The 24,690-nt window shown below is 36.9% G+C and overlaps 1 protein-coding gene across 2 annotated transcripts in view; it reads left to right on the top strand.

Moving 5' to 3' along the window:
• LOC136858753 (uncharacterized) overlaps positions 1-24,690 on the top strand; it is an 89,034-nt gene that overhangs the window by 8,225 nt on the left and 56,119 nt on the right. Inside the window, exon 3 of one of the 2 annotated variants that reach the window (XM_068229706.1) lies at positions 8,908-9,042. In XM_068229706.1, coding sequence (XP_068085807.1) covers positions 8,908-9,042 — 135 coding nt within the window. Of the gene's footprint in view, positions 1-8,907; positions 9,043-16,601; positions 16,942-24,690 lie in introns of those variants that run through there. The other variant, XM_068229708.1, reaches the window with a different exon arrangement.

Genomic DNA, 24,690 nt, shown 5'->3' with positions numbered 1-24,690 from the left:
GGCAACCAAGAATGAGCTAGCTGGAAAATTTATAATGTCCAATAACGGACCATTTATATTGGTATTATAAATTTGCTCATTCAGGACAAATATTTCAGATTCCCTATGGGAATCAACATCTATATCATCTGATGGCCAAGCAGGCATCAATTTTTAGTGATGAGACAAAGTCTCTTAGTGCATTGGCACTGCCGGTGGCTCCAGTTAGCCTACGCAGTGGCCTCCACGGTATGCACTAGCCAGCGTATTGGTAGGTTTGCTAGGTACCAACTGATGAGCCCACCCTAGCACACGAGGGCGAAACGCTGGCAACCAAGAATGAGCTAGCTGGAAAATTTATAATGTCCAATAACGGACCATTTATATTGGTATTATTAGTATCCAGTATTCGGGAGATAGTAGGTTCGAACCCCACTGTCGGCAGCCCTGAAGATGGTTTTCCGTGGTTTCCCGTTTTCACACCAGGAAAATGCTGTAGCTGTACCTTAATTAAGGCCACGGCCGCTTCCTTCCCACTCCTAGCCCTTCCGTATCCCATCGTCGCCATAAGACCTATCTGTGTTGGTGCGACGTAAAGCAACTAGCAAAAAAAAATATATATATATGTAGTAAGTGAGATTGAATCAAGGTGTAGTAAAGCTAATGCAGTGAGCTCGCAGTTGCAATCAGCAGTATTCCGTAAGAAGGAAGTCAGCTCCCAGACGAAACTATCTTTACATCGGTCTGTTTTCAGACCAACTTTGCTTTACGGGAGCAAAAGCTGGGTGGACTCAGGATATCTTATTCGTAAGTTAGAAATAACAGACGTGAAAGTAGCAAGAATGATTGCTGGTACAAACAAGTGGGAACAATGGCAGGAGGTTACTCAGAATGAGGAGATAAAGGCTAATTTAGGAATGAACTCGATGGATGAAGCTGTACGCATAAACTGGCTTTGATGGTGGGGTCATGTGAGGCGGATGGAGGAGGATAGATTACCTAGGAGAATAATGGGCTCTGCTATGGAGGGTAAGAGAAGTTGGGGGAGACCAAGACGACGATGGTTAGACTCGGTTTCTAACGATTTAAAGATAAGAGGTATAGAACTAAATGAGGCCACAACACTAGTTCCAAATCGAAGATTGTGGCGACGTTTGATAAATTCACAGAGGCTTGCAGACTGAACGCTGAAAGGCATAACAGTCTATAATGATTATGTATGTATGTAATGTATGTACGTTTATTATCTTACACCAACAACTGTGTCACACATACATTATATAACATTATATATCATTTCTCGATGCGAATCTTGTTCCTGGCATGAATTCTATAATTTGGCTTTGCTGTGTAAACAACAACAGTACTAGTACGTAAAGTGTATGCCAGTTGTCACACAGCGATGCATAAGCGATTCATAATTTGTGTTTCAAAGGTTGCCGATACGAATCTTGAAGATAATGGAGGTCGACCGATTCAGCACTAGGGTGTGCCTGTATCACTAAAAGGTGCACGTTCTGTACTCATAAAATTCTGTTGTATATAATGTCTGTTAAGCATCACCAAACCAATTATTTATTCAGTATACAGTGTCTCTCATATAAACTCAGACCAAACGCACAGTGTTGGTACTCTGTGCTATGGCAGCTGCTTCAGCCGAACTTATGTTGCACGTGGCCACCCTGCTTTAAGTGTTTGTACAAGTTGCTGGAAGTGTCGTCCTTCCTGGGTTATACAGGCATTGTATCTGTTAACCACATTCTGGCTGATGCGAGTGAGTTCTGCCACTAATCTTTTTGATTTCATTCATTTTCTATCAATTCCTCCAATGTGTGAGGATTTGTTTGATACACTTTTTCTTTCAGTTTACCCCACAAGTAAAAATCATACACCGTTAGATCTGGAGAACGAGGGGGGAAAAATAGATGAGCACTGATCACTATGTCTGCAAACACTTTCGAGATTGTAAGAAGGGAATCTTCTGCTGTATGGGCAGGGGTTGAATCTTGTTGAAACCACCCATGTAATTCTTCTTCCATTAACTGATGGAAGGATGGCGTAAAAATGTTATCTTGGTACCTCTCTGCATATGCCCAATTATTATTCTTGCATAAAGAGCACACCGAAGACCAATCTTCCTATCATAATGAGGGACTTCATAAACACCATTAGGATTTTCTGCACACCAATAGCGAGAGTTATGACTGTTCACACAACCATTAAGATGAAACCAGAACTTTTACATACAAATATACGGTGTTGCAATGATAATTGTCTCACCATGTTAATGTATAATTTTTAATTTATTTTTTGATGATTGCTATTTGATTTATGTTGCACCGACACAGATATGTCTTATGGCGACGATGAGACAGGAATGGGCTAGGACTGGGAAGGAAGCGGCCGCGGCCTTAATTAAGGTACAGCCCCAGCATTTGCCTGGTGTGAAAATGGGAAACCACGGAAAACCATCTTCAGGGTTGCCGACAGTGGGGTTTGAACCCACTATCTCCCGAATACTGGATACTGGCTGCATTTAAACGACTGCAGCTATCGAGCTTGGTATAATATATTTTAACATTGAATGAGTTCTCACTTGTAAAGTGAAGTGTAGCCTATTGATTGAGTGGACCATTAAACCTAATACTCGTTCATAATTAAACAGTACGTTCCAAGCTGTCTGTGGAGAGATGGCGTGGAATGACATTAGTAGACAAATAAGTTTGAGTGGTGCCTCTAAAAGTAGGAAAGATCACAATATGCAGATAGTTGGAATTCGAGAGGACAAATTGGGGCAAATATTCGTTTATAGGAAGGGGAGTTAAGGACAGGAATAACTTGCCAAGGGAGATGTTCAATAAATTTCCAATTTCTTTGAAATCATTTCAGAAAAGACTAGGAAAACAACAGATAGTGAATCTGCCACCTGGACGACTGCCCTAAATGCAGATGAGTAGGGATTGTAGTGTAAATTTGTACATCTCCAAAAATTGTAAAAATAATTATAAAGTAACATGTGAATATAACATACTTGGACATTGCCTTCTCAGCATACGTTAACTTCTTCTAAATCTTTATGACAGAATGAAAATACTTACTTCTCAATTGTACAGCTGTACAATCTCATTTGTTGTTCTTGCTTTCCTTCAATTCTTCTTTGTTTTAGAGTGGTAGGGTTATGTGCAGATTTCTTTACATTTACTGTCATTCCCAGAGAATAGTTATTGATGTAACCAGGTTTCGTATAGTTATGCACCGAAAATGTTTAAATTTGCATTGAAAACAAACATTTTCTATCAATTAGCAATGTGTATCATAAAAAATTAAATGTACACGTTAAACATTGCCAAAATAATTTTTTTAAAATGATTTACTGTACTACAATGAAATGCTCAAGTTTTTTCGATGAAATTTACAAATCTTGATTACACTTAATCACAGCACAATGCAGTAAACACAAATTTGCACCTATTTTCACTTAAAAGGTTTTTGTACATTGAAACGTACTCCAACTTAACAAAATCATTGACTTGTATTCATGCACTGTTTCTGTGCCTTGGAGTACACCAGAAATGTCTTCAAGCTTGTGGAAGTTGAAGTTTGTGATTACCACTTTTTGATATAAGAAATAAGGGACATTTAACTAAAAATATAAGATTTTTCACAAAAATAAGGGACAGTTCATAAATACCAGAAAATCAAACATTAGGTACCAATTTCAATTAGATTATAATTAGTTTCATTAACAGAATAAGATAATTATCGTAAAGTGAAAACCGTCAATACGGAATGATTCTAATATCTTGTAATAATAATAATTATTGAAATTTGTAAAAGAAACTAACTTCCACCCTTTTAACAGTACATACAGTACAATGCATCTGACATCTTAACACTGATGTCTTCGATGAGCTTTGATAACTTCACAATTTATGTGGATTTAGTCTCAAACAGCATGAACAATCACGTTAGAAATTGGAATGAAAGACCTATGGAAGTACGCGGCAGAAGACTAGGTAAATGACCCAGCATGTTCAGCTTTAGCAGCAGATGGCCAGATTTCCTTCTTCTGGGGCTCCAAAGAGAAAAAAAATAATGGAGCTACTTTGAACTGCAATGGCACTCAACTTCAATACGGGTTTGAAAATATTCAGGGAGAGATAAAGACAGACGCTTGTTTTTACGGGACTGTACCGGGAGGTACACCCGCCCCATTCATTCAAATGAAGCGCCTTGAAGAATGCCATCTGATATATGAAGTTTGCAACAACTAGTGCAAGAAGTTTGGACTTTTCTCTCCAGATGTCTCTATGAAAAAATGTACGTAATGCCCTTTGATGTATGGAGGAATTATTAAAATATTAAAGTAATTTTGTATTTTAAGGATTCCTGAACTGAATTGATTATTCTTTGTTTTTTGGTGTATTAAAGTATAGGCTACAACTCTTCTATCTCTGCCCGCCAACTACAAATATTGACCAATAGGAACTTTAGTATATTTATATTTCAGCCAATAGGCTCTGTCTTGTATCTATGTAATTACCCAATCAAAATTTGGGGGTGTGTTCAGCCTTAGCCCAGAGCTCTCTACAACCTTCCTCTCGAGTATAAAAGCTGGCACATATTTTGACCAGGTTGTCTTATTGATTGTCGCTCCAGTCTAGTGTATGTGGTTGTGAAAGGAGGCGGGGAGCCTCGCCCATCATCGAGTAGTACATCAGCTGAAAGGTAATGGCAGCCATTATATAACCAAGTGATAGTCTCTGAAAGCTAGCTCAAGGGGAAGGTTTTCGATCTTTAACTATATATCTTTAATTTTCTAAAATGTAAATTTCATCTTCTAATGTAAATTCCAAACAAGCCTAAGGAACCTAGCCGAAATTCGGGAATAGAAAGTGTGACACCCTCTCCCATTCCCTATTAATTTGACTTTGAGGTGACTATGACTTTGTAACCGTTTTCTGTCTGTAGTTTTTATAACTTAAATTTTCTCCTTCTAGTCACCTCACTAGTATAGGCTTACCCTCTGTAACTTCGGGCCTGAAGCCCAACTAGGGTTTTAATCTTTTAAGTGCAAGTGTCTGCCTCTGCATCATTTTGATTTTTGGGCCATTAACTTTAACCTGTTGTGTTTTTCTTTCTTTCTTTCTTTCTTTCTTTCTCCACAAAGGCCCAGTAGAATGGGTATTCAGTACCCCTGTAAAATTCAATTTCATTCTTTTATATTAAGAGGTAAGATGTTGAGTGTCTAAGACAGTGAACACTATTTGAATTTTAAAATGTAGGTTGTGCCTTTGATAGACCTGGACCTTTCTGGAACTAGGTTTCCAAGTGTAAAATTTTAATAGAGCAAAGACTCTCCTTTGTAATGGTTAATTGGTGCCTTTGAAAGGCCGGTGTGGTATAGGGTTTGGAGAGTATTCTCCTAGGTAATTTTTTGTAGCAAAAGGGTGCTCTTGAAACATTGTATATTTTGAATACTCTGTAGGCCTAGAAGAAATTGGGAGGTTCGTCTCCTTGACTTTTTTTGGGGAAGGAGCCGCAGCGCTCAGGGAGAATGTATTATTAGGGAGCTGCAAGTTCAAGTTGAAAAGTTTGTTATTGGTTGATTGTTCTGATTTGCTAAACCTAGTTTATAATCCAAACTTTGGTACTTGAAATTGTATAGTCTAACTTTGAAAAACCAAAAGATAGCTAAGAAAAAAATATAGCTATAATTTTAAAGTTTTAAATTAATCTCCTGATTGTCCAATTTTTACCCACTCATGCATGCACCTTCTTTCACCTCTGCATTCCTCAGAATTCCCGGAACAGGGACAACAGTTCATTAAAATGGTATTACCATTAATAAAGTATTATTATTATAATACGGGATGCAAAATTTTCACCTCAAATACGGGATGTCCTGTACAATATGGGACAGGTGGCAACCCTACTGAAGTTTTCTAACACTACACTGCATTTTCACTGAGAAAACCTTATGTTCATTAGGGATCATTCTGTTTCTTCAACAATTCTAGACCAGGTTGAAGGAATAGTCCTCTTTCTTTTAGTTTCATGAAGGCTAACGCCAATTTTAGAGACCATTATAAATTTCTGGAAGACAACTACAGAAATATGCTCCTCTTACATTAATGTTGAAAGATGGGAATTGAAAAATGGCACCTAGCAGTAGTAAAAATGCTGAGATTATGCAAAAGCATTCAGTAAACTTTTGAACTGTGAAGAACTATTACAAATTAATACAAATACTCCAATAAAACCCAAATTTAATAAGACAGACCCTCCAACATTTCAAGAATTACAAAAAGCAGTAAAAGAACTTAAAAATTATAAGGCATGCAGAGAAGACCAGGTTTTTGTAGAGATGTGGAAATATTCAAGTAATACGGTTCCGATTTCCTTACACATGGCTTTAACAAAAATTTGTATCACTGAACAGTTTCCAGAACGTTGAACAAGAGCCTTAACATACCCTCTTCATAATAAAGGAGATAAAGAGTAATCCAGATAATTATAGAGGATTGTTTGTCTTGGACTGCACATACAAGATTTTTTCAAAGAACTTATATGGAAGGATTAAAGATCAACTAGAAAAAGAGTTAGGAGAATACCAAGGAGGCTGTAGACCCTGGAGAAGTTGTGCTGAACAGATCATTGCTCTAATAATGGCATGCTACAGAAAACAAAACAACCCTATAGTAATAAGATTTTATTGACTTTCAATGACCTTCAGTGTTAAAAATAGTACAGAATTTTGAACTCCATCCTACATTAATTTAACTGATAGAACATTCGTTAACTTATACCATATAAAAAGTAAAGTCAAGAGGAGAGGTTTATGAACCATTTTTGGTTAAGACAGGTTTAAGACAAGAAGACTGTTTATCACCATTGTTATTTAACTGTGCATTAGAATTTTTAATAAGGGAATGGTACAAGGTCAACCCAAAGAACATAAAAGTTGGAAGCTCCAAACAAAATTTAAGTTTAAACTGTTCAGGTTTGCTGATGACCTTGCTCTATTGTCCAACAATATTCAGAAAACTTGACACCAAAACAAATCTCTACAGGAAATAGCACAAAAAATAGGTCTTACAATATCCTTTGAAAGAACTGAAATCATTTTACACATCCTCCATTGGTAAATAAAATAACAATTAATGGGCAAGAAATCAAAATTGTTGATAAATTTAAGTATTTAGGAAAAATCATAACTTAATGAGAAACCAGTTTGGCATAACAGAATAAATAAATTTAAAAAAGTAAATTATATTGCCAATACTACTTATAATTTTGAAAAAGCTTATCGACAGAAGCAAAATTAGGACATTATAAAACAGTCGCACGGCCAAAATAACGTATGCTAGTGAAACCATTTTTATCCGAGCACTCGATTCCTCATAGTGTGACAAACCCATATGGCACTCCACAGCAACCCAGTTTTACATGATTATGATCGAGCAGTAGAAGACTATAAGTTCAAAATACTCAGTTTTGTCTTGTTCATGATAACAAAACTAAAATAGTTCAATTTTGAAGTGAATGTTTACCTGTCTGTTATTGTTAATGCCCTCTGTGGATCTGTGGTAGTGTGTCATCCTCCAGGTCTCATGATAGCGGGTTCAAACCCGGCAGAGGTGTTCGGATTTTTGAATGGTGGGATAAATTCCATTCAACATTCCATGTTTTTGAACTATAACAATTTTCAATACGGATCAATAATGAGGTTTATAACGTGTAATACGATAGCCAAGCAGGCAAGATGTGGATTTTTTTAGGCTGAACATGCCCTAAATTAGGGGCAAAACATGTCCCAAAATAAGTATCTTAACCTTAAAATGAAGATTTGTACGTATAACTTTTAATGTAACCACTTATAAGATGGCATCAAATGAAAATGCTTGCACACGGTGGGTTAGTTAAATTAATAAATTTCATTGTTTGTCTGTATTGAACCAAGATTACAACTTTATTATAATTTGGATCCACCTTATTCAATACATAAAAACTGTTGTTTAGATGAAATTACAACATATATTTCAATCAGAACTAGTTTCGACGCCCTTTTTGCGTCATCATCAGCTGATATAGGTTCTTGGAAAAATTGGCAATCACATAAATTTATCTACGTCAAATTGAACACAATTTAAAACCATATTAATAACCTAAAACTGTGTTACGATTATACTGTCTCAAAGTCCATATTTTCTACAAGTCCGAGACTTGCAAGTTGTAATCACGGTAGGTTGGGCCATATGATTATTGTTGTTGTTGTTATTATTATTATTATTATTATTATTATTATTATTATTATTATTATTATTATTATTATTATTATTATTATTATTATTATTATTATTATTATTATTATTATTATTATTGCCCTGAGGGGAATAAATTGAAATTCTATCACATTCATTTCTTATGTAGTATTCCCCACCCGGCTACTCATTCCTGCCACCCGCCTGATGAACATTTCTGGGGAGAACACCAATGTTTATTTCAGTTGTTCATGAGAATAGAAGAATACATACTTTTTTTTTCATGCAGTACTTTTATTCTTATTTAGATATTTAGGTCCAGGCAGCAGCTAATTGTAAAGAAATTTGGCACATTATCAGAGCATGTCAAAAGTAAAAATAATAAAAATATAGGGGTTGTGTTTTGAAATCACTCAACATTTTTTGTGTACAGTGTGTGTACAGTGTGTGTATCACTACAACCAACTAAATTACACTAACTTAGAGGTCTTGTGGAGCTCATGATGTGGCTGATCATACAGCAATTTCGAAAAACTTGCCAGCTGGCTGTGTCACTTTTGTGAGTTGTCTGGAAACTTGGCTGTTCAATTGTAATCCATTTCTTGCTATCCTATCATTTCTTGCATTGAAATATGTAAGTACAATTTTTTTCTTTTTGTTACAGAATGTGAACGCATGGAGTTTAAACGTATTTTTGGTAGTCAGCTATCAAAATTTAACATTCTATCATCCATTTACAGAGGACCATATCGATCTTTCAGTGTACTTGACATGAAATTTTCTGAACCAAAATGGAATTGTAAGTAATATACAGCAATCTTATTTTTAAACATTCATTATAATGGGTTTCCTTCTTCAGTTTTATGAGATTTTCACATGAAGTTAATTGTATTTCATGAGTTTCACCTACCATCCAAATAAATTTTAATTCCATTCCGTTTTAGATGAAAATTAAGATGCAAGCATTTTAGTGAAGGTTTTTCTTGATGATAGTATTGTGCCATTTCACTGTCACGTAAAGTTCCATCCGTAGTAAGAACAAAGATGGAGTCTAAACTTCCGAATACTAAATATCAAAACGTCTGGCGATACCGCAAGCTAAGGTGACAACATTTACATCAGGCGCTTGTGAAAGGATTAAGATACAGGAGTCAATGCAAAAAGAATGAAAGGAGGAGATTGTTACGGACAATTATTGAGAAAAAAAGGAAACAAATGGAAGAGAGCTACTTTTCAAGTGAATCATATACGGAAAGCAACATCGTTTACTAAATAAAGAGGGTATCAACAAGAGATTCATCCAGCGGAAACAAGGAGTGGATTTTACTGATAGCTGCGCTGCAGATCATTAATAGAAGATTTTTATTTCGCTCCACGAAATTTAAATACGTGGAAATCCAAGTACAAGGCTACGACAGGCTTACGTCACCACAACCTTTGCTGACGTATTACTTGATATCATCAAACCTAAAGAATTAAAGAAGTGAGATTTCGATAGTAAACTCTAGAAAGAATAACTGAACATAATCTGTTTGTTTCGAACGTCATATTCAATCATTACCCCAGAGTTCTAGTTGTCGATAAAATCAACTCTTTCAAGGAGACAATCTTTCGCTATAAGCAGATAATAACACAGCTTTTCCTATAATGATAAAGTTAATTAAAATTATATGTTATTCTGTTTCAACTAGTCCAGAAATGAGCAAGATGTTCTAAGAAGATGAAGGGCTAGACTGCCCAAGTGAGCGCCGTCGGATGATATTGCCTGCCGCAAGATGACCAAGCCCAGAGGAGAAGTATTTGAGCCTTCCCAGTTTACATAGGGAAATGAAAGGAGGCGTGTCCATATGTCCTGTCACCTGGACATAACCGGCTACAGGAATTGCAGAAATTCAGATAAGTCTTTCTTGTAAACTAATGTATTAATGATTGATGTTCTTTTCTTTGTTCATTACAAGTTTACCGAGTTATTCAGTGTATAAATAATGAGACGACGTAAATAGTGGATTATGAACTAGGTTAGAGGTGGTCAGGTAATCTTCACATTCTAAATGTCAAATCCCTAGATAGGTGGTCAGTCGGTGATAAAAGCCTACGCTCGAAATATGATCCATTTTATGTGAGAAAAGTTGATTTCGCTAACGTGTTGGTAGATAGTGTACCTTGTCAAGAGTAAACTCAGGTATGTGGGTGCGATGGTTATAATCAAAGAATGTCAAATTAGACAATCCGTAGGAAATGCTTGCCAGATGAATATGTGTGTACAATAATTTAGGGTTATGACAAAATCGAGGTCATAATGTTGTGAATAAGTCCACAAGCCATGGTAGAAATAATAGATACATCGTGAGAGTGAGGAATAAAATATATTAGGTAAATGAAATGTGTTACATGTTTAACGAGTAGTATAATAGTTATTTAAAGAGATGTTGATATGAGATTGGTGATTAAGAATGGTGATAGTTATTGATTCGTCGTGAATACGATCATGGTTAGGTAGTGGTGGACTTAATTGTTTCCAAGTTGAGTTTTATGGAATGGTAATGAGTTTGTTGTGTTTCCTTTGATTATTTCGTTAGTGAGCAAGCATAAATAGGTTGATATATAATCGCAGTGACACCTGTTGGTTAACCAGTATACCTGAAAGTACCAATAATTTCACGGTTAGGAGGCTGAAGTCGAGCATGTTCGTACCACCACAGATATTTTTCAATTCTGAATTTATTCTCAAGTAAAAGGAATGTAGTATACTTCTTAGGCAAAATCCCATATCACTGATGGCTGACTGTAGGTGCATGAGTTATCACCATGTGACAGAATTTTCACACAAAGTAGACCACGCTAGCCAATGCGTTTCAGATGGAACTAAGATAGTATAGAGAATATGATGAAATTGCACTAGTACTCATTTAGAGTAACCAGTATACTCAGGTTAAGAGTAGTATTTAAGCTTACAGATACAATGTTGAATCATTTATTGAACGTATGCATTAGTTTAAAAAAAGGACTTACCAGTATTCACGCGGCAAAATAAAGAAACATGAACATTCATACCTCTTAAGATCCAGTACTTGTTATAATACTAGGAAAGGATTCTCCCAAGTTAATCTGAGTGTGTATCTGTATCACTATGAACTGAGAGAGAAAAGAATTACCATATTTAAGTAGGCCAATATAGGCTCGAACAATTAATTCGAAGGCTTCAAAATGTAATATAGGGGGATTGTGATTCCAATTTTATAAGATTTGGTTCTAAACATGAAAGTGCGTCCTGCATATTTGAAAACCACCCTCAATCTACAGCTTTATATACAGTGTATTATAATGTAAATATTATTTCTCGTTAGATGCATCTGACCTTATTTTAACTTAGTATTTCCAATATAATATTTTCAATTTTAATATTTTTAATCTAGTATTTCCTTTTAATCTAATATTTTGAACCCAACATTTCTAACCTTATACTCCTAATTTAGCATTTCTGAGCTAAAGGCTTAGTAATATTTAATTTGATAATTTACCTTACGTACCTTAATGATCTTTCGTTGAATTTCATTCCTGACTTTAGCCAATTTTTCGACCAATCAAGACTCTAGCACTTGATATATTACAGATACAATATTCTTGTTGAGGAGTATTTTAACTCAAATGATCATTCTATTACTAGGCACGACTGAGGTCGGACATATTGAGTGCTTTATTACAAGTTGTCCATTTCATGACCATATCGATGTTTAATCAAGAAGTATAAATAACCACCTAATCGATACTTTATTAATGCCTCAGGCAAAATTGAATAAAATTAAAACTTACAGGACATGTTTCGACCACTTAGTGGTCCTCTTCAGCTGTATAAATAAAGAACTGAAAAGAAAAACATTGACAATAAGCACAAATAAACGTTCTTTGGAGACTCCTTTGATAAAAATGGAGGTCATCAGAATAGGTCATCTTGCCTCTCGTTCTTGTTTGGAAAAGATGTTTATTCTGCGCTGTCTAGAGGGTCTGTCTTTGAGCGCGACCTGGTGAAGTAACGATGTGATACAGTTTGACAATTCATGGAAAGCTCTGGAGAGAAGGGAAGTAGAGTTTTATCGTCATCTAAAATAACATGTGAGGGAGGAGGGAGATTGGGCTGTGCTTCTGCGATGTCGTGTTTGATTATATCTCTTGTTCGTCTAGTCTGTTTCATGTCTACCCATTCTAAGTATTTGCTAATATTCTCATATAAGATGTTTTTATGCTTGTTGTTTTCGTTGAGATTCTCTTCACCGTTTTCCAATTTATCAAGAACGATGTGGATGTTTTCCAGGTTGTTCATAAGATTACCTTTATTAATCATACAGATAATTTGAAGGTCCTGTTTTATATTGGTGAATTTGTGGTTGGACTCTTTCATATGGGATCCCATGGCAGAGAATCTTTTGTATCTTTCAGCATTGACGTGTTCTTGATATCTAATTGAGAAGTTCCTTCCAGATTGTCCCACGTAAGTTTTTTTACATTGAGCACAAGTCAGCTTATAAACACCCGATTCCTGGAATTCGTCATCTTTAAGTTTATTAGCTTTATTATGACTAAAGAATCTATGTTTCATGTTGTTGTTTGTAGAGAAGGCTACCTTGGTATTGTGTTTCTTGAATAAGTTGGTGATTTCGTAAATCTTCGGGTTATTAAATGTGAATTTTACATATCCTTTTTCTTTTTCTGAATGCTGTTTAAGTTTAATTTGTTGTTGGTATTTGCATTTAGTGATGATTTTATTGATGAATTTCAAACTGAAACCATTATGTAGAGCCTGTTGACGAATGAAAGAAAGTTCCTTTTTTCTGTCTGTTTCTGTTAGCGGAATTTCAAAGGCTCTGTTGACGAAACTATAATAAGCTGATTTCTTTTGCGAGATGGGATGTAAAGAATCACTTTTGATTGTAGTCGGGGTAAAAGTGGGTTTCCTGTATATTTTAAATTGGAAATGGTTGTCTTTACGAATTGTTTGGATATCCAGAAAATTGAGTTTGCCTTTCTCTTCTTTTTCAGCTGTAAATTTTATGTTTGGGTCTAAATTATTCAAAGTATTAAGGATACTGTGACTATCATTTATTTCCTTGTTAATTATGGCATAGGTATCATCAACATATCGAAGCCAGAGATCGAGTCCTTTAAAGAACAGTTAACCGCATATGGCTTAAACGAGAAATTAAATTTATGTATAGGAAGAAATCCTTCCTCAACCGGGAGCTTTACCTAGCGCACCTTTCTGCTTCTAGTAACTTAGTTCCGTTAGAATGGGATTCTGTACAAAAATACGGCAGAGATAAAGTTGAAATTCTAATAAACAAGAAACGTACAACTTTGAATAAGAAGTTAGAAAACCTAAAAAACAATCCCCCAACAAATCTAAATAAGCATCAACCTAAATCTTCTTTTAATTGTGAAGAATTCCCACCCCCCGTCATGAACTTGTCGAACACGACGTTTACAGAACAAGAATTACAATTATTAAGCAAAGGGCCTAATCACAATTGGCATAGTTTCAATAACAGACAAGTATTAATACAAACTTTAGCAGAAACAGAGACAGCTATACAAACCCTTCCAGTCGACATTCAGAATGACGTACGGTACGAAGCAAAGAAAAAAATTCCCTCCATAATTAGAGGGTTACTAACCAATTCCACAAACACTAAAATCGAGAAGGATCTTCAGCGTAAAATTAGACAAAGTGATGTAGTGATAACGAAAGCTGATAAAGGTGGAACAGTAGTAATATTAAATGAAACCGAATACATCAATAAAACAAACTTTTTTCACTAACAACAAATTTAAGGTAATTGAGAAAGACCCCGCCCTAAAAATTCAAAAGAATTTGAAAGGGATACTGAAGCAAAGCTCCTTCCTTTTTAACGACCAAGATATTCAAAAACTCATTAATATGAATCCAGGACTTCCTAAAGCAAGAGCTATGCCTAAATTACATAAAAAGGATGCACCTATGAGACCTATAATTAATTTTCGGAGAAGCCCCACATACAAAATATCCCAATTTATTCATAGGTTCTTAACTCATAACTACGTATTTTATACCAAATCTTCGATAAAAAACTCCAAAGAGTTCTGCATTGCTATTAAAGATTTCAAGTTAACTTCATCTCATGTAACAAGTTCCTTCGACATCAAGGACATGTACACGAACATTCCTATTAAGAACACCATTGAGATTATAAAGACGAATTTATTAATTCACAAACGTATCAGTATACCTGAAATAGAAAACTTCATTACTATCTTGGAATTCGTTTTGAACCACAATTTCTTCTCTTTTAATAATAAAATATATCAGCAAGATGGACTTCCAATGGGAGCGCCGGCTTCTGGAATTTTAGCTAACATTTACCTCGACTTTTTGGAACACACTCAGATAGTAGGTCACATTAAAGGACTCGATCTCTGGCTTCGATATGTTGATGATACCTATGCCATAATTAACAAGGAAATAAATGATAGTCACAGTATCCTTAATACTTTGAATAATTTAGACCCAAACATAAAATTTACAGCTGAAGAAGAAGAGAAAGGCATACTCAATTTTCTGGATATCCAAACAATTCGTAAAGACAACCATTTCCAATTTAAAATATACAGGAAACCCACTTTTACCCCGACTACAATCAAAAGTGATTCTTTACATCCCATCTCGCAAAAGAAATCAGCTTATTATAGTTTCGTCAACAGAGCCTTTGAAATTCCGCTAACAGAAACAGACAGAAAAAAGGAACTTTCTTTCATTCGTCAACAGGCTCTACATAATGGTTTCAGTTTGAAATTCATCAATAAAATCATCACTAAATGCAAATACCAACAACAAATTAAACTTAAACAGCATTCAGAAAAAGAAAAAGGATATGTAAAATTCACATTTAATAACCTGAAGATTTACGAAATCACCAACTTATTCAAGAAACACAATACCAAGGTAGCCTTCTCTACAAACAACAACACGAAACATAGATTCTTTAGTCATAATAAAGCTAATAAACTTAAAGATGACGAATTCCAGGAATCGGGTGTTTATAAGCTGACTTGTGCTCAATGTAAAAAAAACTTACGTGGGACAATCTGGAAGGAACTTCTCAATTAGATATCAAGAACACGTCAATGCTGAAAGATACAAAAGATTCTCTGCCATGGGATCCCATATGAAAGAGTCCAACCACAAATTCACCAATATAAAACAGGACCTTCAAATTATCTGTATGATTAATAAAGGTAATCTTATGAACAACCTGGAAAACATCCACATCGTTCTTGATAAATTGGAAAACGGTGAAGAGAATCTCAACTAAAACAACGAGCATAAAAACATCTTGTATGAGAATATTAGCAAATACATAGAATGGGTAGACATGAAACAGACTAGACGAACAAGAGATATAATCAAACACGACATCGCAGAAGCACAGCCCAATCTCCCTCCTCCCTCACATGTTATTTTAGATGACGATAAAACTCTACTTCCCTTCTCTCCAGAGCTTTCCATGAATTGTCAAACTGTATCACATCGTTACTTCACCAGGTCGCGCTCAAAGACAGACCCTCTAGACAGCGCAGAATAGACATCTTTTCCAAACAAGAACGAGAGGCAAGATGACCTATTCTGATGACCTCCATTTTTATCAAAGGAGTCTCCAAAGAACGTTTATTTGTGCTTATTGTCAATGTTTTTCTTTTCAGTTCTTTATTTATACAGCTGAAGAGGACCACTAAGTGGTCGAAACATGTCCTGTAAGTTTTAATTTTATTCAATTTTGCCTGAGGCATTAATAAAGTATCGATTAGGTGGTTATTTATACTTACTTCTTGATATTGAGCACTAGCGTACTTATGGTGAACTTCACCAACTTCTTAGTCCGATACTGACATTTTCTTATTATTCCTTTCATACCAAAAAAGAAAACAAACGTATTCTAAGCCAAATAGTGGTAATAGAGGATTTTAATGGAATATTTAGGAATTACATCAAACATTCTGATAGGAGATATATTAGATTTTTGGAATTCAAGGCTAATCCCGTCGAGTATGAATACAATATTTAGATGAAGCCTACAAGGTCCTTAATTAGAGTCTAAGGGAGAATGATACAATGTCCAATACTTGGAACGAAAGGAATGCATAATAAATATGGTATGTGAAACACGACTTCTTCTTTCAATGTGTATCATAATATAGCGACCTAGTTTTAAGTGTGTATGTCGTAACAACTTGATAGTTATAAGGAATTCTAGCCAGTAACGTGTAGGAGACGTCCTTCGACGTGATTTAGGGATTCCTTAGGTTCAATATGACGTGTTTTTCTCAACATTGGGAACTCATAGCCCAGGTAGATGATTATGTTAACCGTTACGTTTGCCAGTTAAGCTAGCTTGGATCTTATGTATCCTCTCCTGGACGCAGGGACGGCACAGTATATTTTAATGTTTGGTATCTTTGTAATTGTTACAAATGATGAAATTAGTACTAATAATTCTGACTTCTTTTATCCTGCTACCATATGTGGAAGGAGACAGTACTACCTGCCACTCTCTGGCCGAGAGTCAAGCGGCTACTACCAAACAGAATGCTCAAAGGGGGGACCAGCGGCAATGGGCAAAGGAGTCCTCTCTTTGGAGACCTGGTGGTGCGTTTGTGTAGGAAATGACATGTAAGTTCACCAGTAAGGAGAACATATTCAGCAATTTAGATGGTGGAAGAAGACCCCAGTCCTACCGGCAGATAAATTGGAAGAACTTTCTCCTGTCAGCAACGTCTGTACTTCAGCGACGCCGTTGCAAAAGGTGTCTGTACTCCTGACGAGTGTTCTAAAGTTACACCTGGCGGACAATATAACTTGCCCTAGAAGAGGTTAGGGAATGGCCTGCAAGCAACGCACAGTTCCTTGGGTGCTGGAGGAACTGTGAAAAATGGGCGACCAGTAGTCAGCACCATGAAGGTGGGAATAATCAACCTTATGATCCTGACAGGAAAGGTAGAAATATGGATTTTATGGAGAAAGAGGGTATAGAAATTATGTGGTTGAGCAAAGAAAATGGAAGGGGAAAGGAAAGAAGAGACCAAGGAAAAGATATACACTATTGCATACTGGAGTGGTGGCTGAAAGGCAAAGAATGGACTGGGCCTGATAATTTCAAAACAAAACTAGGAGGATATCGAAGAATTCCTGGAGAAACTAGAAAAAGAGTTAACTGATGTGGAAGTGATTATAATGGGAGACTTAAATGCACAGGTGGAAAATGAGACAACGAAAGGAAGAAGGAGAGAAATTAGTGAGAGTGTGGGAGGAGTGGAATGTCTGTGGGCAACATATGGTTTCAAAAGAAAAATAGCAGGAAAATTACAAGGTATGGTTGGGGTGACAGAAGAATAAAATCAGTAATTGATTACTTTATGGTGGATAGGACAAATCACAGACAGTTGGTGGATATTATTATTATTATTATTATTATTATTATTATTATTATTATTATTATTATTATTATTATTTAATATCCAAAAACAATACAGGAACCCAATTATACCAGATATATATTAGGGTTATAATTTAAAATCATAACAGAGATGTTTTTATAAATTTAGTTTACAAAAAAATGTTGTTAATGAATGTGAGAAACTGCACAACAACTTTGTCTCTTTAGTACATGATACAGTGGTTTAGTAAGTTCCAGATTACAACCATTCAGGTGGCATTGTAAAAAATATCTTCTCATTTCAAGCACTGGATACTCAAATGATGCACTGTCTGAACTGATCCACAAAAGCATAAGTAGCCATCTGTAACAGCAAGTTTAAAGTGTTCTAAATAAGATTTGAACTATCCATGACCAGTTGAAAATTGAGTTAAAAACAAAGTTCGGCATTGATAATTTACACAATGTTAGATTTTGAACTTCTGGAAAAAATATTTCCCGTGTAACAGATCTTTTCAAACTACGTGTCCATAAAATATTCCAGTGATGTAAAATATATTGCCTGATTTGTCTTTGAACATAACATAACATAACATGGATATAACATCTTTACAAGGAGAAGCATTCGATGGAGACCATAGAGTTGTGATAGCAAATATAAGAAAGGGGAAGAAAGGAAAAGGATAAGATATAGTAAATAAAAGTGTGGAAATGAAAAGAGAAGAAAGTACAGGAAGAATTACTGGGAAAACTGAAACAATAGATTCCAATTACTGAAGTAGGAAATGTGGAAGATGAATTGGACCATTGGACCAGGCTTGTGATAGAATATTGACGAGACTTAAAGAAAAGAGACACGTGGTGGAATGAGAAGGTGAGAAAAGCAATGAAAGAAAAGAAGAATGCACGGCAAGAATGGAATAGAGATGAAAAAGGGTGAAAGCAAAAGGAACTACTTTGATAATAAAAGGAAATGTAAGAAATGGGTAAGAGAAGAAAAGAAAAGTTGGCAAGAATTTACAGAAAAGATGGAAACGGTTGGTGCTAACAGTAAAATAATGCTGTATGGATAATACGAAGTAATAGGAAAGGAAGAGTTTATACAAAGCTGATGAAAGAGGAAGGTAGAGAGTACATAACACATCTGGAAAAAATAAAGAGAAAATGGAAAGCCTATTTTGTTAAGCTGCCAGATTTAAGAAAATGTGCAGGGAAGATGGTAGTAATACGTGTGATGACTCAACAGTAGAAGGTGGAATTAGCAGTCCATAGAATGGACATGGGGAAGGCACCAGAAATGGATGAAATTTCTGTGGAAATGATAAGGCTGCTGGACCTGTTGCACTACAATATGTGTACAGATTGCTAAAGTGTATAGGGAAATGTGCAGAGAAGTAGTCAAGTGGGTGAAATGAAATACCTTAGAAGTATAATAGGAAAGACAAGGACAGACAGATTGAGAAATAAAGATGCTAGACTGGGGGAAGGGAATAACACTAATTTTTAAGGAGGGGGACAAAAAAGTGTGTGATAACTGTAGAGGAATCATACTTTTATCAGTGGCAAAAATATTGGAAAGGATATTAGAAAAATGAGAAGAAAGGTAGAGAATTGCAAGAGAAAGGCTTTAGAAGATGAAGATTTACGGTGGACCCAGTCTTCATCATGAGGGAATTAATGGAAAAGAATTGGGAATATGGAATGGATCTGATCATGAAATGTATAGCTAATAACAATAATAATAATTATTATTATTATTATGATGGTCCCTTTCGGAACACACGAAGCTTTATTTATGATTTCGTTTGCGGAGGATCCAGGATGCTTTCATCTGTTGACTAAAGATCCTCTTCCTTTCTTCCATCCGCTTGGTACCTGCTATTTTTGGTACTTCATTCTCTGGAGTAACTTCCCACTTGTCAATTTTCTTTCTATATATATTTCGATTCAAAATTTCTTCAGGTTGAATTTGTGTGTTCTTCATGTCCACTTTTGTTTGTTGTATCCAAGGAAAATTCTTCAGTTTATCAACTCTTTTAAGAACTTGGTGGGTTAGTCTGGTTTCTGGAAGCCTCTTAACATGTCCATAAAATTTTAGCCTTCTTTTCCTGAGGTCTGCCGCAATATTAGATAATTTTTCTGTGAATTTCTTGGTTTGGAGGCGGTACCCTTCTCCCGTGTGTCTTGGTCCTAAAATTTTTCCTCATGATTTTTCGCTCTTCTTTAGGATATTTTCCAGCTCGCCCTTTCTGTGATGCGTTAGAGTTTCCCCTGCATATAAAGCCTCAGGTTTGATTACAGTATTGTAATGTTTAATCTTAACGTGGAGAGACATATACATTTTTTGTTGTAGATTTCTCTTGTTCTCCCATAAGCTCTTCTGAGTTTTTGGACACGGTTGTTTTGGGCTATTTTCTCTTGTCCGGTTGGTTCAAGGATTTCGCCCAGGTATTTGAAGTGAGGGACTCTGTTGATTTGTCCGTATTTTGTATTGAGACTATGGATGTCTAGTTTTGCACAGAAAAATTCAGTTTTCTGGAAAGAGATATGAAGTCCGACCTTTCTGGCACATTCTTGGAGAATTTCAACTTACTTTTTTGCTGTGACTTCATCGCTGGACAAAAGGGCCAGGTCATCTGCGAAGGCTAAGCATGGAATTTCAAGCTTGTATTTTTGTGTCCCATTGTTTACTGGGTTCCAGCTATTTTGTGCTTTCAGTTCTTTTCTCCCATTCCCTCATCACCTTATCTAGGATGAGGTTAAGAAGAGGGGTGACAGTCCATCTCCTTGCCGGACACCAGTTTTTATCAGGAATTCGTCTGAGATTTCTCCCATGAATTTCATTCTTGACTTCGTGTCAGTGAGGGTCTGTTTGGTCAAGTTTAGCGTTTTGGAGTCTAGTCCTTGTTCTTTCAGGATGCTGAACAGAGACTGACGATCAATTGAATCATAAGCCTTCTTGAAATCTACGAAGGTACAGATGATTGGAAGGTGTCTGAGGGCCCTGAATTTTAGAGCGGTTTTGAGGTTGAAGATCTGTTCAGTGCACGATCTGTGAGGGCAGAACCCAGCTTGATATTCACCACTCTTATGCTCGAGTTGTTCTTGTACTCTTTTCAACAGGCATGCAGAGAAAATTTTGTAGCCGACTTCAAGGAGGGAGATTCCCCTATAGTTATTGACATCAGTTTTGTCTCCTTTTTTTTTCTTTTTTTTTGTGAAGTGGGTGAATCAAGGCTCATTTCCAGTCTTCTGGGAGTTTTTCTTTTTTCCAGATTTTCTGTATGATTTCTGTAAGTGTCTTGAGTGAATTTGGACCAAGATTCTTAAGGAATTCTGCAACAATCCGTCTCTTCCTGAGGTTCTGTTGTTCTTTAGTCATTTAATGTGGCTCTGAATTTCTTCCTGGTTTGGTGGAGGTGATTCTGAGTGAGTGAAACTGGATGCTTCTTCAGTAAAACTTTCAGTGGGTTCGGGGCAGTTAAGAAGTTCTGAGAAGTACTGTGCAAGTTCTTGGCAGTTTTCTTTATTAGTAAGCGCCAATGTTCAGTCTTGTTTCCTGAAACATAAGTTCTGTGGAATGTATCCTCGGATTTTTTCTGTGAATGTTCTATAGAAATCCCTTGTGTTGTGGTTTCTAAAGTTTTCTTCAATTGAGTCCAGTTGTTCTTTCAGGTGCTTTCTTTTATCTTGACTGATGGTTTTGGATACTCATTTTCTGGTCTCATAAAATTCTCGTCGAGTTTTCTGGGATTTTCTACTGTTGTATTTCTGAAACGCAGATTTTCTTATCTCTAAGGCTCGGTTGCATGTTGATTTCCACCAGGGGTGTTTTGTATTCCTTTTTAAGGGTACCATTTCTCGTGCCTTCTGTATGATTTTGGTGTGGAATTCTTCCCATGTTTTCGCTGGTTGATTTTCCCATGCTTCTTTTAGATCCATAACAGGAATCCTTTTTGTGTCAAATTTCTGTTGTTGGATTTTCTTGGGGTGGTATTTTCTTGGAGTAAATTTTACTTTAACTCTGTGAGGTGATCAGAGTCGATGTTTGCTCCTCTTCTCACTTGGTACATCATGTACCTCTTTCTGTAGTGGATATGAGATAGCTACATGATCAATCTGAAATTCGCCAGTGGATTCAATGGGGGACCTCCAGGTTTTTTGTTTCTTGGGATGCTTCCTGAGGGATGTGGACATGATTTTAAGGTTGCACTGTTGACATAGTTCAGTGAGTCTTGAACCGTTTTTGTTGGTAAATTTTTGCGCCGGGTAGAGTCCGACAGTCTTCCTGTGTTCCTTTCCTCGGCCAATTTGTGCATTGAAATCGCCTAAGAGGATTTTGACGTCATCCTTTGGAATTTTTGACATTACCTTTTCAAGTTTGTACCAAAATTTGTCCACCTTTTGGGGATTCTTCTTGTTGTCTATATTTGTAGGGGCATGTGCATTTATTAATATATATTTTTTATTGGCACACTGAATTCTCATGGTCATTAGGCGATTGTGGATGGAATTAACTTCTTGGATCGAGTTCAGTATACTTTTATGTACTACGAAGCTCATACCAAATAAAGGGGTCCTATTTAGAATCTTTTGGTCTGTTTTACTTTTGAATATACGGCAATTTCCATAATCCAAGGTGGCATCATCAGTAAATCGAGTTTCCTGCAGGGCAAGAATAAGAATTTTTTGCCGATCAAGTTCTGTGAGTAAATTGAGTAATTTTCCTGGTTGTATCAAAGTGTTGATATTGAATGTACCAATGTATGTGGGGGTTTTGTGGGATAGTTTACCAGAGAGCTCCGACTCTCTCCCATCTGTTCGTGGTTGTCCAGGCTCCCCAGAATCCGAAAGCCTGGTTGCTGTCTAAATACGACGGGTGGATTGGGTACCACCTGGGGTAATGTTGTTACTACGCTCACAAATCCTGTTTGGCTTGTAATAGGAGATCCAGCAGTGCTGGGTGCTTCGAACCAGGGATTGTTAGTCCTGGAGCTTGATATTGCCGCCGTACCCACAAGGTGTCAGACGCGGACCAGGAAGCTGGTGGATACCACTCAGACGCACCTGGATTTTAAACAGGCTTTTTATTACTATCCCAAAAAGCAAGGTTACCTCTTCCGCCAGTTCCGCCATACCAGTGATCTTCATCTCGGCCTTCACTGCCGTTGAGGTCTTCACTTGTAACCCTGGGCTGGGACCCTTACCAGATGATACCCACTGGGTCAGTGTGCTCTGGGACTCACATAGGCAGGGGCGCCACTCCCTGGGCAGGGCTGCCTCCGAAGAGGGTCCCTACCTGCTACCCATAATAATAATAATAATAATAATGTTATTGACTTTACGTCCCGCTAACTAGTTTTACAGTTTACGGAGAATGAGGTGCCGGAATTTAGTCCTGCAGGAGTTCTTTTACATGCCAGTAAATCTACCGACACGAGGCTGACGTATTTGAGCACCTTCATATTCCACTAGATTTAGCCAGGATCGGACCTTCCAATTTGGGATCAGAAAGCCAGTGCCTCAACCATTTGAGCCTCTCAGCCTGGCAACAGGCATAGATACAACAAAGACATACGATAGTGTTTCCAGGGGGAAGGTTTGGGAAACCATGGTCAGAAAGAGACTGAAAAGGTGGAATGGTTTAGAAATGAAATTTGACCAAGACAGGGGAGTGTGCTGTCACCTCATTTGTTTCTAACGGTTATGGAAAATATTGTAAAGGAGACAAAGGAAATGTATGGGAATAGAAAGATGAAGTTATTAGTTTTTGCAGACGATTTCTTAAGAAAAGAAATTTGCTCACTTTGAACATTAGTATAGAAATTAGAAAGATTACCGGGCGAGTTGGCCGTGCGCGTAGAGGCGCGCGGCTGTGAGCTTGCATCCGGGAGATAGTAGGTTCGAATCCCACTGTCGGCAGCCCTGAAAATGGTTTTCCGTGGTTTCCCATTTTCACACCAGGCAAATGCTGGGGCTGTACCTTAATTAAGGCCACGGCCGCTTCCTTCCAACTCCTAGGCCTTTCCTATCCCATCGTCGCCATAAGACCTATCTGTGTCGGTGCGACGTAAAGCCCATAGCAAAAAAAAATTAGAAAGATTATTTTGAAGACTTTCATCTGGACCTTGACATTGTATGGAAGTGAAACATGGACAATAACTAGCTCTGAAAGAAAGAGGATAGAAGCTTTTGAAATGTGGTGTTACAGAAGAATGCTGAAGGTGAGATGGATAGATCGAATCACTAATGAAGAAATACTGAATCGAATTGGTGAGAGGAAATCAATTTGCCTAAATTTGACCAGAAGGAAAGATAGAATGATAGGACACATCTTAACACATTCACGCCCGTATCCGAGTTATTGCCTATAGCGCGTGGCCGTGCTGTGGACCGTATCCGAATTAGCCCGGATAAGGGCAACCTTGAACTGGAGTCGTTCCTACGCAGCTGGGATCTATTTTGGTCATAAATATGTGCAAGAGAGATGAAAGTAATACCCTTATGAATGCTTCTACTCACCAGAAACCACATGGCCACGGCGATTTTCCCTCCCAATGCACTTTCTTTGTTTTGTTTCTGAAGGTAGCCTAGCGCTCGCACAACTAGCTGCGTAGTTGGTTTGTGATTGCACAAGCGTGTGTATAATCACGTTCTGAAGTATAACCATGGCATGTAGGGACAATATAAATGATGCAAGTGATGCGAATTTACAAAGCACAGTTTTTCAGCTGCTTGAAAATTATCTTGGCCAGGGGTATACAGTCTATATGGACAATTATTACAAATAGCGTTGGACTCGCGAAACAGTTACGGGAACAGAACACTGGCGTATGTGGAACAATACTGTCAAATAGGGATGTACCAAAAGATAAGGTACACCAGGCAATTCTCAAATGGGGTAAAAAGTGAACCCGACATACAAGTACAGTCACCTCTCTCCGAAATCTCAGCTCCATGTACGTCATCAGCTCCAAGTCAATGTT

The sequence above is a fragment of the Anabrus simplex genome, chromosome 1 (assembly GCF_040414725.1).
Source record: "Anabrus simplex isolate iqAnaSimp1 chromosome 1, ASM4041472v1, whole genome shotgun sequence".
Lineage (NCBI taxonomy): Eukaryota > Metazoa > Arthropoda > Insecta > Orthoptera > Tettigoniidae > Anabrus > Anabrus simplex.
The sequence above is the reverse complement of the archived record's forward strand: the minus strand, read 5'-3'. Positions and strand labels throughout refer to the sequence as shown.